This window comes from Paramisgurnus dabryanus, chromosome 12 (genome assembly GCF_030506205.2).
Source record: "Paramisgurnus dabryanus chromosome 12, PD_genome_1.1, whole genome shotgun sequence".
Lineage (NCBI taxonomy): Eukaryota > Metazoa > Chordata > Actinopteri > Cypriniformes > Cobitidae > Paramisgurnus > Paramisgurnus dabryanus.
Genome location: NC_133348.1, coordinates 35,248,184 through 35,267,832, shown reverse-complemented (window position 1 = coordinate 35,267,832; position 19,649 = coordinate 35,248,184). Strand labels below are relative to the sequence as shown.

General features: G+C 36.1%; 1 protein-coding gene across 1 annotated transcript; it reads right to left on the bottom strand.

Annotated features, from left to right (window-relative positions):
* Positions 1-1,132: 1,132 nt before the first annotated feature.
* Positions 1,133-17,813, bottom strand: spint1b (serine peptidase inhibitor, Kunitz type 1 b). The gene is made up of 10 exons (XM_065263729.2): positions 17,173-17,813; positions 16,251-16,408; positions 15,387-15,528; positions 5,716-5,886; positions 5,538-5,576; positions 5,093-5,218; positions 4,957-5,004; positions 2,635-2,805; positions 2,480-2,545; positions 1,133-1,626 (listed from the first exon to the last, which is right to left on the bottom strand). The coding sequence occupies exons 1-10, from the start codon at positions 17,579-17,581 to the stop codon at positions 1,445-1,447; spliced, it is 1,512 nt and encodes a 503-aa protein (XP_065119801.1). The 5' UTR covers positions 17,582-17,813; the 3' UTR covers positions 1,133-1,444.
* Positions 17,814-19,649: the final 1,836 nt, after the last annotated feature.

Sequence of the window (19,649 nt, the reverse complement as noted above, 5' to 3'; positions counted from 1 at the left end):
CGAGTTTGCTGGCCAATTAAGAACAGGTCCTTAAACCAGGTACTGGCAGCTTTGGCACTGTGTGCAAGTGCCAAGCCTTGTTGGAAAATGAAATCTGCATCTCCATGTGGATCAAAGAAGTGGATCGAGAAAAGTTAACCAATGTTAACCTAAGACAAGAACAGGCATTAGTTATTGGTTTAAAGACAACGTTTATGAATGTTTTATCCACTTCAAAAGATGACTAAATATATCTTATTTTTTTACTTCTGATTAATCTTTTCGTGAAGACACACACTGCCACTAGATGGCACTGGTATCACGCACTGCACGAGGCATGTCCTGTGACTGGGGTTTTCAAACTGTATGATGGCAAGGGCTCAGACATATTATAAACCTTATTCGAGGGATCCCTTACGAATTATATTTATATATTTATTTACATACGTTTTCGAATGAGGAAACATGTAAACATCAATAGATGTAAATTAAAAATAAATTAAAGTAAAAAACAGCCTTTTGTTTTCAAACTTAAATAAAGGGCAACATACTTTGCCACTTTTCGCTTGGTCATTTTACTAGGCCTATAAAATTTTCACTTTGAAAACTACTGTAAAATTAGACACTCACATATTCATTCACAAACACAGGTTTATTTAATAAAACAAATGTTTTAACACATATCAACTTTAATATTATCAAGAACTTGTGTTAAAAGGATCTCTTTAGAAGGTTAGAGAAAAAAAACGGACAATTTAAAATCAGTGCAACATGAACTCCGCATTAAACATTTACTGTGCTGAAGTACATATGGCTTTTGGTACAAATAATACAAAATATTAAATGTATTTCACATTAAAAAATAATTAGGCCACACCATAAAAAAATATACTAAACTGAAAATGAAAACCATAAGAATGAGTACATTTAGAAATTCCACATCCCCTACTAAGTTTTGATAAACTATTGCTGTAAGTCAAACAAATATAGAGCTGTGTGTTTTAACTAAAGTGTCAACTACAGTAATATCCTAACCTGACTAATCATGGCTTTTTTATGACCTTTCACCGAGTACTCCTTAGTACTCTTCAAGACCGTCATTTACAGTAAGAAGTGATAAAATCTGTTTCACAAACAGCTCTCATTTTCTCCCTCTCTCTCTTTCTCTCTACATGTCTTGCATGCATGCACCTTTATAGGTATTTAATTAATGTTTGGGCAGCGATAAGTTTAACACTTCAACACAAATTATTAAAACACAAATAAAATTCCTTAAGCATTACACCACACCTGAAACAAAACAACCAGTTTAGTGACTAAACACGTGTCATTTAGTTTCATGCTGAGGTCAGGATCTTTAACCGAGTTACATGAAAATGATTTTCATTGCCCATCAGACTGCACTCAGCCCAATTCATACAAAGCAACAGATCTCATATGGCCGAGAAAGATGGACTTGAAGTCGTCATGCTTTGGAGGTTGTGCTGTTGTAGACCTGGGCATCGTCACTGTAGGCAACTGTCGGATTGCTGGTGGCCACGCGCTGATGTTCACCATTTTTTCTCTTGTTTTTGAAGAAACAATAACCCAACACAGCCAGCATGGCCAAGATAGCCACAACCAAAACTACAGCCAGAGCAACAGATGCTGAAAGACAGAAAAAAAGTGTGTACATGCAGTTGCCCAAAACCCTATGAAGCGGTTACGTACAATGCATCATAAACATATTAATGCGTTCACCCCAATTTTATGATAAATCACTTACCTCTGTGTCATTCTAAACCACCAAGTCCTCTGATTGTCTTCAGAACACATTTTTAGATATTTTTGATATAGTCTGTCCAAACGATTTTAGTTGGATTTACACAATCAAACCCATAAATGAATTAAAGATATCGGCAAAATGTCCATGTTCGACGAGAACACTTTTGTGCACAAATAAAACAAAGCAAATGATTTTATTCAACAATTTGTTCTCCTGCTTGGTTGTTGCCAAAGTTTTTTCCCCTTATTATTGAAGCCATTATGCAAACATTGTAAACAATATTTAAACAGCCTGTATAATGTACAAATGCCTTGCCAGTGTATTCTGCGTCTGTACGCTGGCAACTATGTCAGCAGTGACGTCAGCAGCATGCACCGTAGTTTGCTCATAAACGCGCACTGAACGACCATGGAGGAGAACAAATGTTAAATTAAATCATTCGTTTTGTGCACAAAAGTGCTCTCGTCGCTTTAAAATGAAGACACTTGGAGGACTTGGTGGTTTAAAACAACACAAGGGTAAGTGATTTATGATACAATTCAAATTTTGGGGTGAACTAACCCTAATCAACATCATTTCAGAGAAACTGACATTTTAAGCTGAAATAAACACATTTTAAGGGAAATAAAAAAAAATGATAAAAGTTATTGTATAACACATTTTGTTTTTTTAAAAAAAGTTTTTTTTTGAACGTCTATGTATTAACACTAAATAAAAAAGACTTAAAAAGATTACCTGACTGGCTTTCTCCTAGTTCTGAGTCTCTCACATTGTGCAATACTCTTGCAAACACATCATTTTCTACAAAGACAAAAAATAGAACAAATCTGAACTGAATTCAGCCATAATCACCAAATGTTCTTAGTTTAGATTTGGGCACCAAATCATACCTGTGACACCCGAGCATTGTTCCAAGCAATCATCCTGCTTCTCAAAGTTGTTGTGATTGTTTTCGCAGCCACCATAAGTGAAGCGATGACACTTTTGATTAGCGGGATCATAATACCAGCGTGGAAAATGTGCTCGACATGGGCCTGTATTTGGTGGATCGGTACAGCCGGCTATACCAATATCAAAAAAATGAAATGGATTAAAGAGAAACATGGGTAAATCTCATGTACAAATGCAAAACCTATTAAAGCAATTGGTGTCATATTAGTGTATAAAAAAAATAAGTTGTTTCAGGTAAGTGAATATGTTAGTTGCGTGGAGTAGACGGTTTTATCCAAAGTGACTTACAGGCCATTACAAGGTATACATTTTATCAGCATGCATGTTCCCTGGGTTTGAACCCATGACCTTTTGCATTGTTAATGCAATGCTCTACTGTCAGAAATAAAGGTACAAAACTGTACCTTTTCTGTCACTGGGGCTGTACCCTAAGTTTCCGTTTGGTACATTTACAGGAATACAACATTTTTGGTAGATTACCGTACCTTAAGGACCTCAAAATATGTACCCTAGCTGTCAGTGGGGCAGCACCCTTTAAGAAGGTAATTGTATGGACCATTAGGTACAGATATGTAAACATTCAGTACCAATATGTACCTTTGAGATACTAATATGTATTTTTGAGGTACTAATAAGCTCTCTTTTTGGTCCCAGAATGTACTTCTGAGGTACTAAAATGAAATCCTTAGGTGCACTTTTTGAAAGGGTACAGCCCCAGTGACAGAAAAGGTACAGTTTTGTACCTTTATTTCTGGGAGTATACCGCAAGCATGATTATTTTGGGAATTTCTAGAACAATGAAATTACAAATAAAAACAGTTTCATATAGAAAAGATATTAAGTAAGGGATAATGTAGAGGCAGCCGGTAGTTATTGGGAAATAAGCCCCGACAGTGTGATCAGGACCCGCTTATTACACGGCTACTTGCCACATAAGAAAAAAACTGGACATGAATATGAATTTGAAACATTTTATTGGCATATTTGTTTTAAATTAACATTTTTATCCTTCCGCGAAACTTTGCACAGATGCATAAAATGATCGTAATACCTTATTAAGATCCTCTGCTTCATACTTGTCTGTCTCCATTTTTTCTCTTTTAGCCAGTCTTTGAGAAGTTTTAATGCCCATTCTGTATTTTTTGTGTGTTGGCTTCGTAGCTGTCATGCTCTATTTTGTCAAGTTCAGTCTCAGTAAGCTGCCGGTGTCTTGTCGTGGTTGTCCAGTGTTTGTCACAAGATGGCGCCAAACAGACAGTAATCTTTATTGATCTTTATTGGCGCGGAGCGATTTTACTCGTGCAAGTAGTCCGGCTATGCGTTATTATTTTGGAGCGGTTATTATTTGAAAAGAACGAACCTGCAAATGTCTCAACTGACCAATCAGAATCAAGCATTACAGAGAGCCGTGTAATAAGGAATGATAATAAAAAGTAAAGAAATTTGGTTAAAATTAGTTATTTTAATGTTCACGACCTACCCTCTGCCCCAACTCTTGAATCTCATTCTTAGTTTTGCAAATTTAATCAGCAGAATCTTGACATCAAAACCAGACATCATAACATGCCTTTGCATATTATATCTACAGTACAGTATGTGAGATTTTAGATCTAACTTTGAGAAAAAGTTTCCAGCAACTTACGTTTCATTTTGATCACATTATGTCATGACTTCCGAAAACCTACAGTGCATTTCATGAATCGTATAGACCACGTTTATGTTGCTTTTTGCCCCTTTTTACTTTTTCACAAAGAGCCACTTGGACTGGTTAGGAAACTTCCATAGAAGTTAATAATTTCTGAACTTAAAGGGTTAATGCTTAATAATGCTTCACCCAAAACGAAACATTTCCACATTAAAAATATTTTACTTTTAAACTATAAACACTGGCTTCCAGTAAGGGTCGAATGTGCCATGATGAAATGCACAGAGAGTCAATGTCTGGCGTAAGTGTGACCTCTGACCGTCTGTGACGCATGACATTGGCCTATGTGTACAAATACTACCACAAGCCAGTGTTTACGGTTTAAAATAATATTTTTATTACAAAAAACATCATTTATCTTCAGAAGACATTTACTAACCCACTGGACCCTTATATGGATTATATTAATGATGGATGGGTGTGCTTTAAAATCATGGCCCCCAATGCAATGCCATAACAAAACTACTGTAATGGGAGACAAGAGATAATTTTAATTTTAGGGAAAATTATTCATGTTAATCACCCCATAATTTTTTAGGAAGTGCAGGAAACTCACCTTTGTTATCCGCCTTAATGACAAGAAGTTGGGACAGGCTTTCAGTAACTAAAAAGTCAAAGACAAATGTGAAATCTTTTGTAAATGTATACTTCATGTCTTAAGTCATGTATGATTATGATGGTTAAAGTCTGACCTTTCACGCAGGACGCCTCATCAGAACCGTCGCTGCAATGCATCTGTCCATCACATTCAACCTCTTTCTTCAGACAGCAGCCATTAGAGCATGTAAACTGATCTTCATTACATGGAGAACTACAGTCTGTATCACACATACACAGAAAACACACACACAAAATCAAATGAGCACAAACCCAGATAAAGCTTGTTGATGAACCTTATTAAGATCATATTTCACCCCAAGTAAAAAAATCTTTAAACAAAAAATGATCAAAGTGAAACCTATTTGTAACAGTACGTCATTTAACTGGATATTCCACTTAACACTAAGTGCGTTTAAAAAAAATGACAAAAAACTAATATTCGATATTTAAATGGTACGTCTTTAATTTAAGCGCTAAATATACTTGGGGTGAGGTTTCTTGACAAATTTCATGAGATTCATCTTTGAGTAGATTTACCTTCGGTTAACCCCTTTCTTGGTCCCACAACATCTATTGCTGCAGACAAACAACATTTCAGTGTTTACATTGACAGCTGTATTTCAAGGGTTAAATTCAGTCAAATAATCTTACCCACTGCAAATCTATAAAGTATTTTCCATCCACATTGCATTCATTAAAATGAGATATACATTACCTTTGGTGTCTTTGCAGGCATCCGAACATTCCTTTTCGGAGAGGTAGTTGTTCCGATTCTGCTTACAGCCTCCAAAAATGAATTCTTCACAACTGCTAGAAGCTGCGTTGTAATGCCATCGAAGGAAAGACCCTCGGCAGGGACCCACCTTTTTAGGGATCAAACAGTGATCTAGTGGGAAATCAATTAGATTGTAAGTTAATTCCATTCTGATAAATAGACCCCTTTATCACCCACGTCACTGTGACGTCACCTCTCTAGCTGGAGGCAAAAAATAAGTAGGAACTCATACCCGACGCGCTAAAAGTTTGAGTTTTTGACTTTAAAATGTCATCTTGTTGTGTTTTTGGCTGCCAGATTAGAAGGAACAGCACTTTTGGTTCAAAAATAAAGTTTTACCGGATCCCAGCAGACATTTCTTCACAGAAATCAAGAAGACAATTGTGGTTGAATGCAATACGGCGCACAGACTAGACGGAGACGATCATAAATAATACTCGTGTTTGCAGTGCACACTTCATATCAGGTAAAATTATCTATGCATATGTACTGTTGTGTTGGCTTTATCTTGTACAAATCAGCAAGTTTCTGTTTTATAGGTGACTTTTCGCCAACCGCGCTATTGTTTAGCTTAAATGTTAAACAAACATACAGCGATAGATGTGTATGCCATCGTTTAAATAGTCTCTTAAAAAAATCCACATTGCTAATCATAGTTAGCCCAGTGATAGGTTACGTAACACAGTAAGCCTAGACAAAATTACCCAAATCCACCTGAAAGTAATTCATATGTTGTCTAGGAAATATCTAAAACCTGGTTAAAATCGCAAGAGTTAATTTACAAAAATACCTGTCACGGTCCCGCAGAATCAGTGACTGTACATATTCGGACTGATCCGAAACTTCTTCTGCATCCATGTTTAATAAATCCCTCCTAAAACATGCTCGTTTAAGCTTGTCAGCATAGCCTCTGCGGCTCTTTCTGCCTCCAACTAAGCCCCGCCCACACAAATACGTCACAATGTTAACCAACTGTAAAAGGGTCTATAAAAGAATTGTGGAAATCAATCTTTTTCTTGTTGAATGACCAAATAAGGACGAAACATTTGCACTCTTGTAAGTAAATAAGCACTGTGTTAATATGAATTTAGTTGATTTAATGTGACTTGGCAGTTGTAGGCAACTGTATTAGGGATGCTTAACGATTAATCACGATTAATCGTTAGCAAAATAAAAGTTTTTGTTTACATCATATATGTGTGTGAACTGTGTAATAACTTTGTATAAATAAATGTTCACACATGCATGTATATGTTTTAGAAATGTTTAAATGTGTATATACATTTGTATATTTATGTATAATTTATATTATATATAAATATAAATACTTAATATATACATTTTTTTTCTTAAAATTATACATGAATGTATTCATATTTATAAATATACATATTTATTATACAAAGTTTACACACATATGTGATGTAAACAAAAACTTTTATTCTGCTAACGATTAATCGCGATTAATCGTTAAGCATCCCTAAACTGTATCTAGTGTTTTAAGCATGAAAAATCATTGCTACTGTATGACCCACAACCGTTGTGGGTCATTTCTTTGTATTTATTGAGGGGTCCAGAATCTGTAAAACATTGGCCTGGTTTTACAGACAGGCCTTAGATTAAAAGCCAAAAGTTAGTACTGTATTAGTTAAATTATGACATTTACTGTAAGTAGCTTTTGTAAATGTGCCTTAGAAAAAAAACAGCAGTGCATCCTGAGACAACAAAATGGCAGAGATATATTTTAAGATGTTACTTAAGACATGTTATAAGATATTAAGATACAAGTTATTTTTAATACACCTTAAAAATGCATTTCAATCTGGGGCTAAGTACTGTAAGTGTATAAGTGTATTTTTTTTTACTGGTATCATTGACTGATCAGATAAACAACACTAAGTCTTTACCAAGTTGTCATTCATGTCTGTAACACAACTAACATGTCAAATCTGACTTTGCTGGTTTTGTTAGTTGCAACATTGTTACGTTTTTAACAACTGCCATGCAATGTGCTATTAATGAGAATAAAGTTGACTTTGAAAACTAAGGGTTGGTTTAAATCCTTAACTAAAAGCACACTGATGCTTGCCTTAGCAAACACCACTAATAAGGATGAATAGCACTCCTTGACTACAAATAAGTATGTAAGAGAAGAATAAAGGACTTCATGAGTACATGTTGATTTTACATGACACAACATGCCCCATTCGGTTTCAACTGTGGAAGTTCCTTTTAAACGTATTGTTAAAACATGCAAGTGGATTCAACACTTCTGGCAAACATTCAAACTCTTGATTCTTTTAGTTGTTTTCAATAATGTTCGACTCAGTGGGTAGTATGAATTTCATTATCCATAAACCCATTACCCATATCTCACATAACTGGAAGTCCCCCAGTAGTCGATAATTTTATCAGTTTAAACTCATCTTTTAGCATCATAAAAGCATATGTAAAAGTTTCTCCTGTCACAATAATTTTGTTATGCTTTAAAACAGCTTAAAATGTAACTCTGCACCCTAACCCTCACCCTCATTTGATATGAATAGATATGAATATCCCAATCAGTCCCCACCTTGACTTGGACCATAGATATATGTGTAAACAGATACTACATTCGTCATTCTGGTTTCGAACAATAGGTGAACTGCGCGTCTGCAGCACTAATTTTTTAGCGCTGATGTTAACAGGTTACAGCACAATGTGGCACACACCAAAAAACTTAATTCTTAAAGGGATAGTTTCCCCAAATGAAAATGTTGTTTATTTAATCGCCCTCAGGGCATCCAATATGTTGGTGACATTTTTTTCTTCAGTAGAACAATAAAGAAGATATTTTGAAAAACCTGCAGTGCTCTCTGTGACTCATATAATGCCAATTTGAGAGCTTAAAAGCAGATATATCCGATACAAAAGTAATTCCCATGACTTCTGGTGACATACTGACGTCTTGTGAAACCAATCAATCAGTTTTTACAAGAAACAACGTTATTTACAACATTATTAGTGTTAATGCAGAGCCACTGCTAAAAATAAGTGTGATCATCTTCTTGTGATATCTTCTATCTTGCATGTGTGTGTCGAATCCTAATCGAAGCCCACGTGTTTGCCAAGAGCAATTGCAACATCGTGTGGCTAGCGGTTAATTTTCGTTGAGACAGAGCTGTCAATCAATTTTGAATGCACATTTTAACGGTAACCTTGGTGTCGTCATCAGATAAATTATAATAAATGGAGCAGCGGGCCAAATTAAATGCGAGACCACCAGGGTTTCCTTCTGTCTGACTGAACACACGTCAGTGCCGTTTACATTCGGGTCCACTCGGGTTAAAAAAAATTGCCAATGGGTCGGCCTCAGGTTAGTCTCGGGTTATTTATTATTAATTCTTTATTCAGGTCAGATTTGGTTAAGTGATTCGGGTCATTTCGGGTTGAATGCATTTCTTTGTACCCGAGAAGACCTCTAGTGTTTGGTAGCGGTTGGCAAAGCCTCTCATTGCCACTTGTACAGCGGAAAGGTAAATCGCACCTCCTGTACTATGTAATGTATTGTAATGTATTAAAAATATACATCATTACATTTCTGGCAATAAAAAATCGATTTGCTTCACAAGACGTCTATGCGTCACCACGAGTTGTGGGCATTATGCGTGTATTAGATATATCTTCTTTTTGAACTCCCAAAGTAGAGAAAAATGTTTCCTTGCATCATATGAATCACAGAGCACTTATCTTCTCCATTGTTATACTGAAGAAATAATGTCATATTAGATGAGTGAGTAAACAGTACATTTAAATTTTTGGCTGAACTATCCCTGTAAAATCTGTCTGATCGCCGACCGTCATCTTGGTCTGTTCCTAGCTGGTGTCTGATCTCTGTTAAACACAAACTGCATCACTGGAAGGGGAAGTGTGTGAGACATGAATGTGTGTCAGGCATTAGCTAAACAGCAAGTGCATATGATGATTAAATTGACCTCATATACACTACAAATCACAGATTTTTAATCGTTTTCCATGAGTTTTTAATCCAACAGTTTATTTACTCAAAAATATACTCCATCTATCTGACCACTTCATTTCTCCCCTTTTTATTACTCACTTCTCCTCAGTTCTCATGAGTTAATCTGTATTTGCTGGGGTGTGTTGTCTGTGTTTACAGTACTGCTTTCCATATACTGAGAAACTCCAGTGACTCACGCTGCAACATGTTAAACCGGTTCTTCACATTTATAAAAGGGAGCGGTGAGTCCTATTTCAGGCTAAAAAATGGAAAGAGCCTGTCCCCAAATCATCACTGACATTACTGAACAGCTAACAAATAACTAGAGTATTAAAAGAACACCTACTGTAGCTCTTACGCCGGGTTTTTACAGAAAGGGCTTAGATTTGACCTTTACCATTCACACAAAAAGAAGATTCTGTTATTATTTACTCCCCCTTATGTTGTTACAAACCAATAAATCTGTTCTGCTAAACACAAAGGAAGATATTTGTAATGAGGAAACAGAGGCACCACTGACTTCCATAGTAGGAAAAATATTACTATGGAAGTCAAGGGTGCTCAAAAAATGTAAATTAAGATGCGTTTTGGTCGATTGGATCACAAGTGGATGACGTTTTTTACAGGTGTAAACAGGGAGAGAAACGTTTTGAGGTCATCCACTTTCGACCACATTCAGAGGTTGACAAGAAAGCATTAGACCGGATTGCTTTTGTAGTGTAGACATGCATGTGGTCAAATGTGTTTGAGCAGCCACAAAAGACCACCTACTTTCCCCCATTGATCCAATGAGTGATGTATGAACGCAATGTTGCTCCATCGGTCCTGACTTCTAATGCAAGCACTCAGGGCTATCTTCTTTAGGCATTCATTGATCAAACTAAAGCAGCTGCTCGCCGCCTCTTTCATTTCTGTTTAAGTCTTTCCCCGCCATTGACGAGTTTATACAGCAATCCATATTTCTGCTATTATCCACCAGGTGGCGCTCTCACCCAACTTATAAACACTGAAGCATCCACTAAGGCCAAAAAGTAAAAACTCTGTGTATGTTTTGATCATCGCTCTGAATCTGATCTATAACAAAAGTAATTCACAAAAATGCAATTATCATTTTTGAAGATTATCTGGTATTTTTCTACAATTTTTTTCAGGGTCTTTTCTTTCATTTAATATATTATATGTTTATATATTTAAAGAAGAATATTTTCTGGCAGGCATTAAACTTGTGAAAATCATCAAAAATGCTGGTGCTGGCAACTTTTTTTTAAATCCTGTTGGGAAAGAATTAATTTGTGAGCGTGTGAAAGTTTTGCGAGCTTATTTCATCAATTACTTTAAAATATCACCAAAATCCTTGTGTACAAAACGTTATGCAGCATGTTTACTAATAACACAAGCAGTGCACATCAAACTAAGGGGCTGTATTAAGATGTGTTTTCATCGATCGGATCACAAGTGGACGAGAGAGACACATTACGTTTACACCTGGTATTTAAATCCGTCTCTTTTGTCCACGTTCGACCGCTTCTGTCCTGAATACTGTGCGGGGGTGGTCTGTGAGACGGTGGGCGAGTCTCTCTGCTGTCATTCAAACGCAAGCGGGGTAATGATGAGTTTTTATTAGGGCTGTCAAAAGATTAATCGCGATTAATCGCATCCAACATAAAAGTTTGTGTTTACATAGCATATGTGTGTGTACTGTGTACAAATATTATGTATATATAAATACACACACATTCATGTAAATATTTGCATTTAAATACTGTATATACATTTCTATAATTTATATTATATATAAATATAAATATTTTATATATAAATATAACAATTTTTTCTTAAATATATACATGATTGGGTGTGCTTTTATATATAAATAATAATTATACACAGTACACACACATATGTTATGTAAACACAAACTTTTATTTTGGATGCGATTAATCGCGATTAATCTTTTGACAGCCCTAGTTTTTATGGACGCAAACTAATATTATGTCGGAGTCCGATGCTTGTTTAACAAGTATACATGCTGCACAGTGTTTTGTACGTGTGTATGTAAGAGCTTTCTCTGAATTTTCAGTGCAATTGATGAAATAGGATCGCGCAACTTTCACGCTTTCAAAACGAAACTACGGAGAACACCCGCAGTAGTTTTATCAACGAAAGGCTAAAAATAGCGCTGTTCACATTATGTTCACGCCAGAAGTAAAACTTGTGTTTAATACCTCAGATTAGATAAATGGGCGGAGAGAAGGCGGTCGCGTGTGGCTGTTCGAACACATTCAACCACATATGCGTTCCGCAACTCCAAAGCGATCCGACCGAAAGTGGTTTAGACTACCTCTGGATGTGGTTGAAAGTGGTCGAAAGTGGATGCATTCAAAACGTTTTGAACACCGTTTACACCTGGCATTAACGTCGTCCACTTGTGATCCGATCGACAAAAACGCATGTTAATGTCAAGTGTAAACAGCCTCTAATTTGTAACCACATTTCTACTGCTTGCGTTTGACCCTCCTGTAGAGGTCATCTCAAGTCCTAATCAATGTACCCAACCCAAAACTACCTGAATCACTTTTTACCCAAACCCAACATGCATAAATAAAAAAACCTACTTGAGACAAACCTGAGAAAATCAGACCCAAAACTGACCCGACCCAGTGGCAATTTTTTTAACCCGACTGTACCTGATTGTAAATGGCACTGACGTGTGTGCAGTCTGCATCCCCGCACCACCAATCAGAGAGAAAGAAACCCCGGTGACCTTGCATCCAATTTTGCCCCCTGCTCCATTTATTTTCATTTGGTATCTGACAAAGACACCAAAGTAACCAATAAAATGTACATTCACTTGATTGACAATTCTGGCAAGGGTCTTGGCAAACAGATGAGAGGGTTGGAAAAGGACTCGATGCAAACACGAGAGAAAGTTTGAGTCTTTTCGGATCTGTCCGGCAAAAACACATTACTTTGAAATTGCCACTAATATTCTACCCGACCTGTGCTCAAGGCACACCACATAAAACTTTTAGACCTGATCCCACTTGGGTCGGACCTCGGTTTTCGGATCTAAGTGGACCCGTAAAGACTTCTACCCTTCCCTTCAAAGTAATCAGGACAGAAGCGCCGAAAGTTGACAAAAGAGATGGATTAAATACCAGGTGTAAACATGAATGTGTATCTCTCTTCCACTTGTAATCCGAGCGACCAAAACGCATCTTAAAGGTGCAGTGTGTAATTTTTAGAAGGATCTCTTGACAGAAGTACAAAATAATATACAAAACTATATTATCAGGGGTGTATAAAGACCTTTCATAATGAACCGTTATGTGTTTATTACCTTAGAACGAGACCTTTTTATCTACATACAAAGAGGGTCCCCTTACGTGGAAGTCGCCATTTTGTGCCGCCATTTTTCTATAGAAGCCCTTAACGAACAATTTTTTTTTTACAAAGTTGTCTCCGATGATGACATGTTTGTCCGGTGACAGCTACCATAGTTTCTCTATACGTTTCAAATGCAAAGGGTGAGCAGTGGACTACGCCGTTGGTTGCAATTCGCAACTCCACCACTACAAGCCGCTAAAATGTACACACTGCACCTTTAATACCGTGTATAAACAGCCTCTTTGTGTTCAGCAGAACAAAGAAATTAATACAGGTTTGTAACAACATGAGGGTGAGTAAATTATGAATTTTGTGTGAACTATCACTTTAAATAGTTAAGTTGTTACTATTAAAGTAGTTACTATTTAAGTATCATGAAAATCAGATGTTTAAGTGCTATAATTGGGTCCCTAGTGCTTCTATCAACCTTGAAAACATGAAAAAGATCGACCCAGTAACTTCGTTTTGGTAAACCATTCTCTACAAGACTATGAAAATATAGTTCATTGAAATTTGGTTCTCCTTGTGATGTCAGAAAGGGGGTCTTATTATAATAATATTCCCCCTTAATCTGCAACAATCTAACCACAGCACTGCCATTTATTTAGGCAAAGTTTTCCTCACAAAATGGCAATAAAAAATGTGCATCTATCCTTCACAAATCCAAACGGCTCCACGATGATAAACAAAGGTCTTCTGAGGGTAATTCGCATGGTTGTAGAAATATCCATATTTAAAACTTTTTAAACAAAAATAACTAGCTTCCGGTAGCGCCGCCATCTTAGACTCCTCTGTATTCAGGAGAGAGTATCAGCGTAGTGTACGTACTTTTCTTAGTGACGTTTTAACGTTTTTAGTTTTAAATATGGATATTTCTACAACGACACCGCAAGATTGCCCTCGGAAGACCTTTGTTTATCATTGTGGAACCGTTTGGATTTATTTTGTGAAGGATGGATGCACATTTTTGGACTTGAAGGACGTGGACCCCGTAACTTCACATTTAATTAACTGAAAGATCTCAAACATTTTCTAAAATATCTGAAAATGTGTTAGTCTGAAAAATGCTGGACATATGCATCTCGGACGGCTTCGGGGTGAGTAAATCATGGGTTTAATATCATTTTTGGATGAACTATCCCTTCAAGACAGCTCAAACTTGTGTTTTGTCTGGGACTAGACTTAAGCTTTGTGTTTAAAACCAGGTCTCAATGTCCTAATTTTGTTTGCATAGATGAAGACTTTTACTCAGTACAGAATTCACTTTCATTAAATAAAAGTCAGGTTCCCCTAAACTGTTCTAGCAGATTAAACATAGCTATACACTACATCAACTGCAAATATCTTCCACAATGTTTAATATTGATAATAACCAGTAAATGGCAATTTGTCCATATTTTATGAAGTGGCTAATTCGCATTAATTTGTATGAGCAACATTATTTTAACTTTTAAATTTCATGATTAATTTAAAGCTGCAGTTCGTAACTCTGGTCTCTCCATCGCTATCTCTGATTGAAATATAAAATTGTAGTTACTTGAGTAGTAATGCTCTGTGCGTGCTTTGTGCTTCACCCCACTTCACCCCACTACTACTACTGCGCAGATGAATCTGATGTCAGTGATCACAGCATCAAAGCAGATCTGTCAATATACATCCACATGACAGAAGTACATCCTAGTACAGTGTTTCTCAACACTGGTCCTCAAGGACCCCCTTCCAGAATGTTTTAGATGTCTCCTTATTTAAAACACCTGTACCAACTCATCAGCCACCCTCCAGAATGTCAACCTAACAAGCTAATGATTTAAATCAGGTGTGTTAATTAAGGAGACATCCAAAACATTCTGGAAGGGGGTCCTTGAGGACCAGGGTTGAGAAACACTGTCCTAGTACATCCGCATTTCCCGGAAAACCGACCCGACTGCTCAAATTATAAATCATTATTATAAGCTTACCATTGTGAATTGAGGCAAGGTAAGGAGAGGTTTTTAAACCGATTTTTTTCTACATATCAATGACATTGACATTTTTACGGATTGCAGCTTAAATGTTAGGTGGATGATGCTCGCATGGTGACAAATTGGAGAATCGAAAAATGATTCAAAGTTAATTTAAGTCACCAGATATATAAACGGTTTAAAAAGTCCAGTTACAATGAGACTAGGGGTGGGTCAGACCAGCTGATCTGGAAAATAATGATCAAACATACAGTAATACTCACGCTCAGACTGTTCAGGAGTGAGAACCAACACAGTGACTTGAGCTGAATCAGAATGATGTGCTGAATCAGTCACTGTTAGTTTGAACCCATACACTCCAGGAATCAAGTTGGTCACTTTTATTTGGTCCTCCAGATTTGTTTTCTGTGAAATAAATTTTTAGATATTTTAATCAACATTCCTATTATGCAACTGATGGGTCGCATATCTGAGGTATGATACGTTCCAGACTAAATATACTGTATATGTAGTACATATTAGTAAGAGGACTAAATCGAACAAGGTAAACCTGGTTTGTGCCCAACAAAACTCTATGAGGTGAATTATTAATTGTTAAAAATTTTAAATTGTGTTGGGTCTATATAGTTACTAGTATAATACATTTCTGTTTGATTTGTAATAAAAAATGATGATCTGTACTGTGATGGATGTCCAAATAATATATAAGGTAAAATCTGGGTCCTTTTAAGAATCTGGGACTAGTTAAGAAATAATTCATTTTAGTCCACTACACTCTAAAAACAAACGGTGCTATATAGCACCAAAAGTGGTTCTTTGCTTGTAATCATAGAAGAACCGTTTTAGTGCCATATAGCACCGGTGACGCACCAGTGAAGCACCTGTGTAGAACCAAATAGGGGCCATATAGCATCTACACAGGTGCTTCACTGGTGCTATATGGCACTAAAAACGGTTCTTCTATGATTACGAGCAAAGAACCACTTTTGGTGCTATATAGCACAGTTTGTTTTTAGAGTGTACATTACATCTTTATTTAATCTTAACAGCATAATAACCTTAAACTGAAACATAATTTCACGTCAGAAACACTCCAATAATCATTGATCATATCAAAAGCATGATACCTCCATCACGACAGATGGATCTCCCTGGGCAAGGGTCCATGAGTAGCTTATGATTTTCTGATCATCCCAACTCTCTATGCCATTTAGCAGGACCTCCCCTTTAGGCTGCACCACCACATCTGGCCCAGCATTGGCGATGGGAGGTTTGTCTGTTTCATCTAGAGGCAAAAACAATGATTGCTTAACTTTAACGGCCATTGAGTCATTTCTAAAGAATGGTTTACACATAATTGTTATTGTGTGATAGCATGCAGTCATTTAATAAAATGAATGTTTCTGCAACCCTACAAAAATGGGGTCTGACACTACTAAAGGTGCTTCATGATGCCACATAGAGGAATCAATTTTTGCTGAATAGTTCCATAAAGAATCATTAACATCTCAAGTACCTTTCTGTTTCAAAAAAGGTTATTTAGATTATAAAAAGGTTTGATGTTCTTCTATGGCATCGCTTATTTTTAAGTGTGATGGTGTCTTTCACTATGAAAACTTTAGCTGTGTCCCCTAAGACAAATTGGTATTAGCCATTAGCCACAATATTTGAATTTAAACAAAAAGAACCAAAAGACCATTAAACCTTTTGAAAGAAAATATTGGTTTCTTTTTTTATTTTACCTTAACAAAAATTGTATTAAACTGATTCCTCAGCACAGGGACAAACAGGCCTCAAAAATAAATAATTAATTTGAATTACTCTAATAAACTTTCAGGGTAGAAGCATTTCCTTATGACCCAAGAATTCTGTGTCATGCAATTGTTTAAATAACTAAGCTTTGGCAAAACGTGTATTTCTCCCTTCCACATAAAATGTATGCAAGCACATATCAATTGTAATGTAAGGATATTTATTTAATAAAATATTTCTCTCCTCATTTCATAGGCTTCTTATAAAAGGTTGATAACACCCTTTTTTAATATTTACCAGATGTGTGTCGATTCAGGTAATGCTCATACACGGACTTCAGTATGTAAGTCGTAAAACTGGAATTTTTGATAAATCTACAGACATATTTTTGCTTATATAAGCAGCTGAAGAGGAAGCAGTTGGTAACAGATTCTTCATCTTGTCCTTGTTCAATAAGCGCAACGTTACACTTGGCATCACTGCAGCACGCGGCGACACATTCGTTCATATGATTGACGCTCGGGTTGTCCAGGTACGTGGCCCCGTGTTTAATCGAGTCTTCCGAATCCAGAACAAAATCTTGTCGACCAGCAATGAACTCTTTCTCACACTTCTTCTCATGTCCAGACGCGTCGCTCTCCGTACCTTCGCCATAAACAGCGAGGATCTGAAGCAAGACGACGAAAACAAAACAGCACGAAGCCATTTCTGAGGGGATCCTGATGTATTTGTTAAGTCCTCAAAGATACGTCAGTCACTTCAGCTGGAGTTTAAATCAAACTTAATTATTAAGACTGAATCAAAATTGAAACATCCTGTTTAGTCAGAAAAGATAAGCTCAAAACAACGCTTTTTTTACGAAGGCTGTGTCTGTGTGCCCGTTCGTCTGCTGTGTGTTTTACCTGAGCTCAGGTGTGTTTTCGGTGAGAGTGAGGAAGTTAAACCGTGACGTAGTGCACGGTCGTGTCTAAAATCATAGTAAGCTGACTTGACTGCATTTATGGGCATGATGTCGTTGTTTTCCTAATGAGTTGCCTTTACTTTTTAAAATATATTTTTGTTATATAATATTAATGATAATAATAATGATAATATAATAAATGTATTTTTTTAATTGTTACATGTTAAAATAAAATTGTAAACCATCAAAGAAATGTCTATACTCATTAAAAGTAATATTTTAATTTAATTTCACATATCTGAATAATAGTAAATCTTGTTATTTGTTTTACAATATAGGCTTATTTTTTGTGACCCTCTTTGTGAAATCTAGGCTAAAGTCTCAACAATTAGTAATATATCATATTTTTACAGAATGTTATTTACATTATATATAATGAGTTTATGAAGAAAAGAGTAAATCACAAAAAAAGACTAGCTGATTTTTCAGGCAGGGTCAAATTTGTCTTAATGTATTCGTTTTCACCACTGTTTTTATTTTAGCAAACTGAAAGAGGGCATTTGAGCTTTTGTGGGAGCTTGGATAATGCAGATCATTTGGTAAGACAAACATTGACAACTTAAATTGTAGGTTTTATCTTTCCTCAGTTATAGGTACCAAAATATAAGATATATGACTGTAGTTTTAAAAATAAAGAAAAGTAGCCTATAGGATTCACTTGCAGGTTTTAATGATAATGGTGAAGACACAAGAGTAATATAAACACTAAGGACCAGAACTTCTCAGTAAAAGTTTAGTTAAAGCGTACAAAACAAAAACTACTACTGATAATAAACTGAGGAAGAGGGAGGATATAAAGACATAACAAAGTAATAAAACTAAACTAGAAAAAGGTCACTTTAAAAAAAACTAATGATAAACAGTTATGGGAAAAGGAGCTAAAAGTCTATAGGGTGGTTTCCCGGACAGGGTTTAAGATTAGTCCTAAACCAAAATGCATATGAGAAACAACTTGCACTGACATATCTTAACATATGTGCCATGTTTTGTCTCAAGATGCAAATAACAGATGTTTTTTGTAAAGTATGTTTATAAAAACTACTTAAATAGTACTGGCTTAATCTAAACCTTGTCTGGGAAAACCGCCACTAAAATTTTAATGGATAAATATTAAAACAAGAGTCCTTGTTTTAAAGAAAACGTGACAGCAGGACCTGCATCAGGAAACTTTATTGTTTTATTGCCTAGTAACCGCTGAAATGATAATATTACTTTTTTTTACAATTGCAAATCAAAACGTTTAGCTGTTAATTATGGCGAAATGTTTTTTTTTATCAAAGCTTACGTTAATGTTTTGAAGTAATGACAACAGCAATATTATACAGAGCTTAAACTAAAACCCTTTTAGTGTAAATTGTTATATTTCAATGTTTTTGCAGTTTTCATTGTCTGTTTAGATCTCTGTGTATCTAAATGATAGAGATCTTATAAACTTATAATTGTGTTGCACTGACAGATTTGTCTCTTTTCTGTAGGCTTTATATCTACATACAGTATATGTATGTATATGAAGCTGAGAAGAGATAGGTGGAGTTACTAGACAGCTGTGAGAAATAGGGTAAGAGACAGTGGTGTGTGTGGGGGGCTTTTCTCTTCAAATTTTCAACATACTGTCTTCCCAGGATTCAGCATTTCACAGGCATGAACCAGTCCAGAGTAATGTTTATTGCTTCAAACTGGGGGGAGGACAATGAATCCCCCCCATCGCATGCTTGGGAACTGACTGTAAAGAACTGCAGAGGAGGCTGGACATTAAGGAATGGATTGATATTGCATCTTCTGTCTGATTGTGAGGTGAGACATGGACTTTATT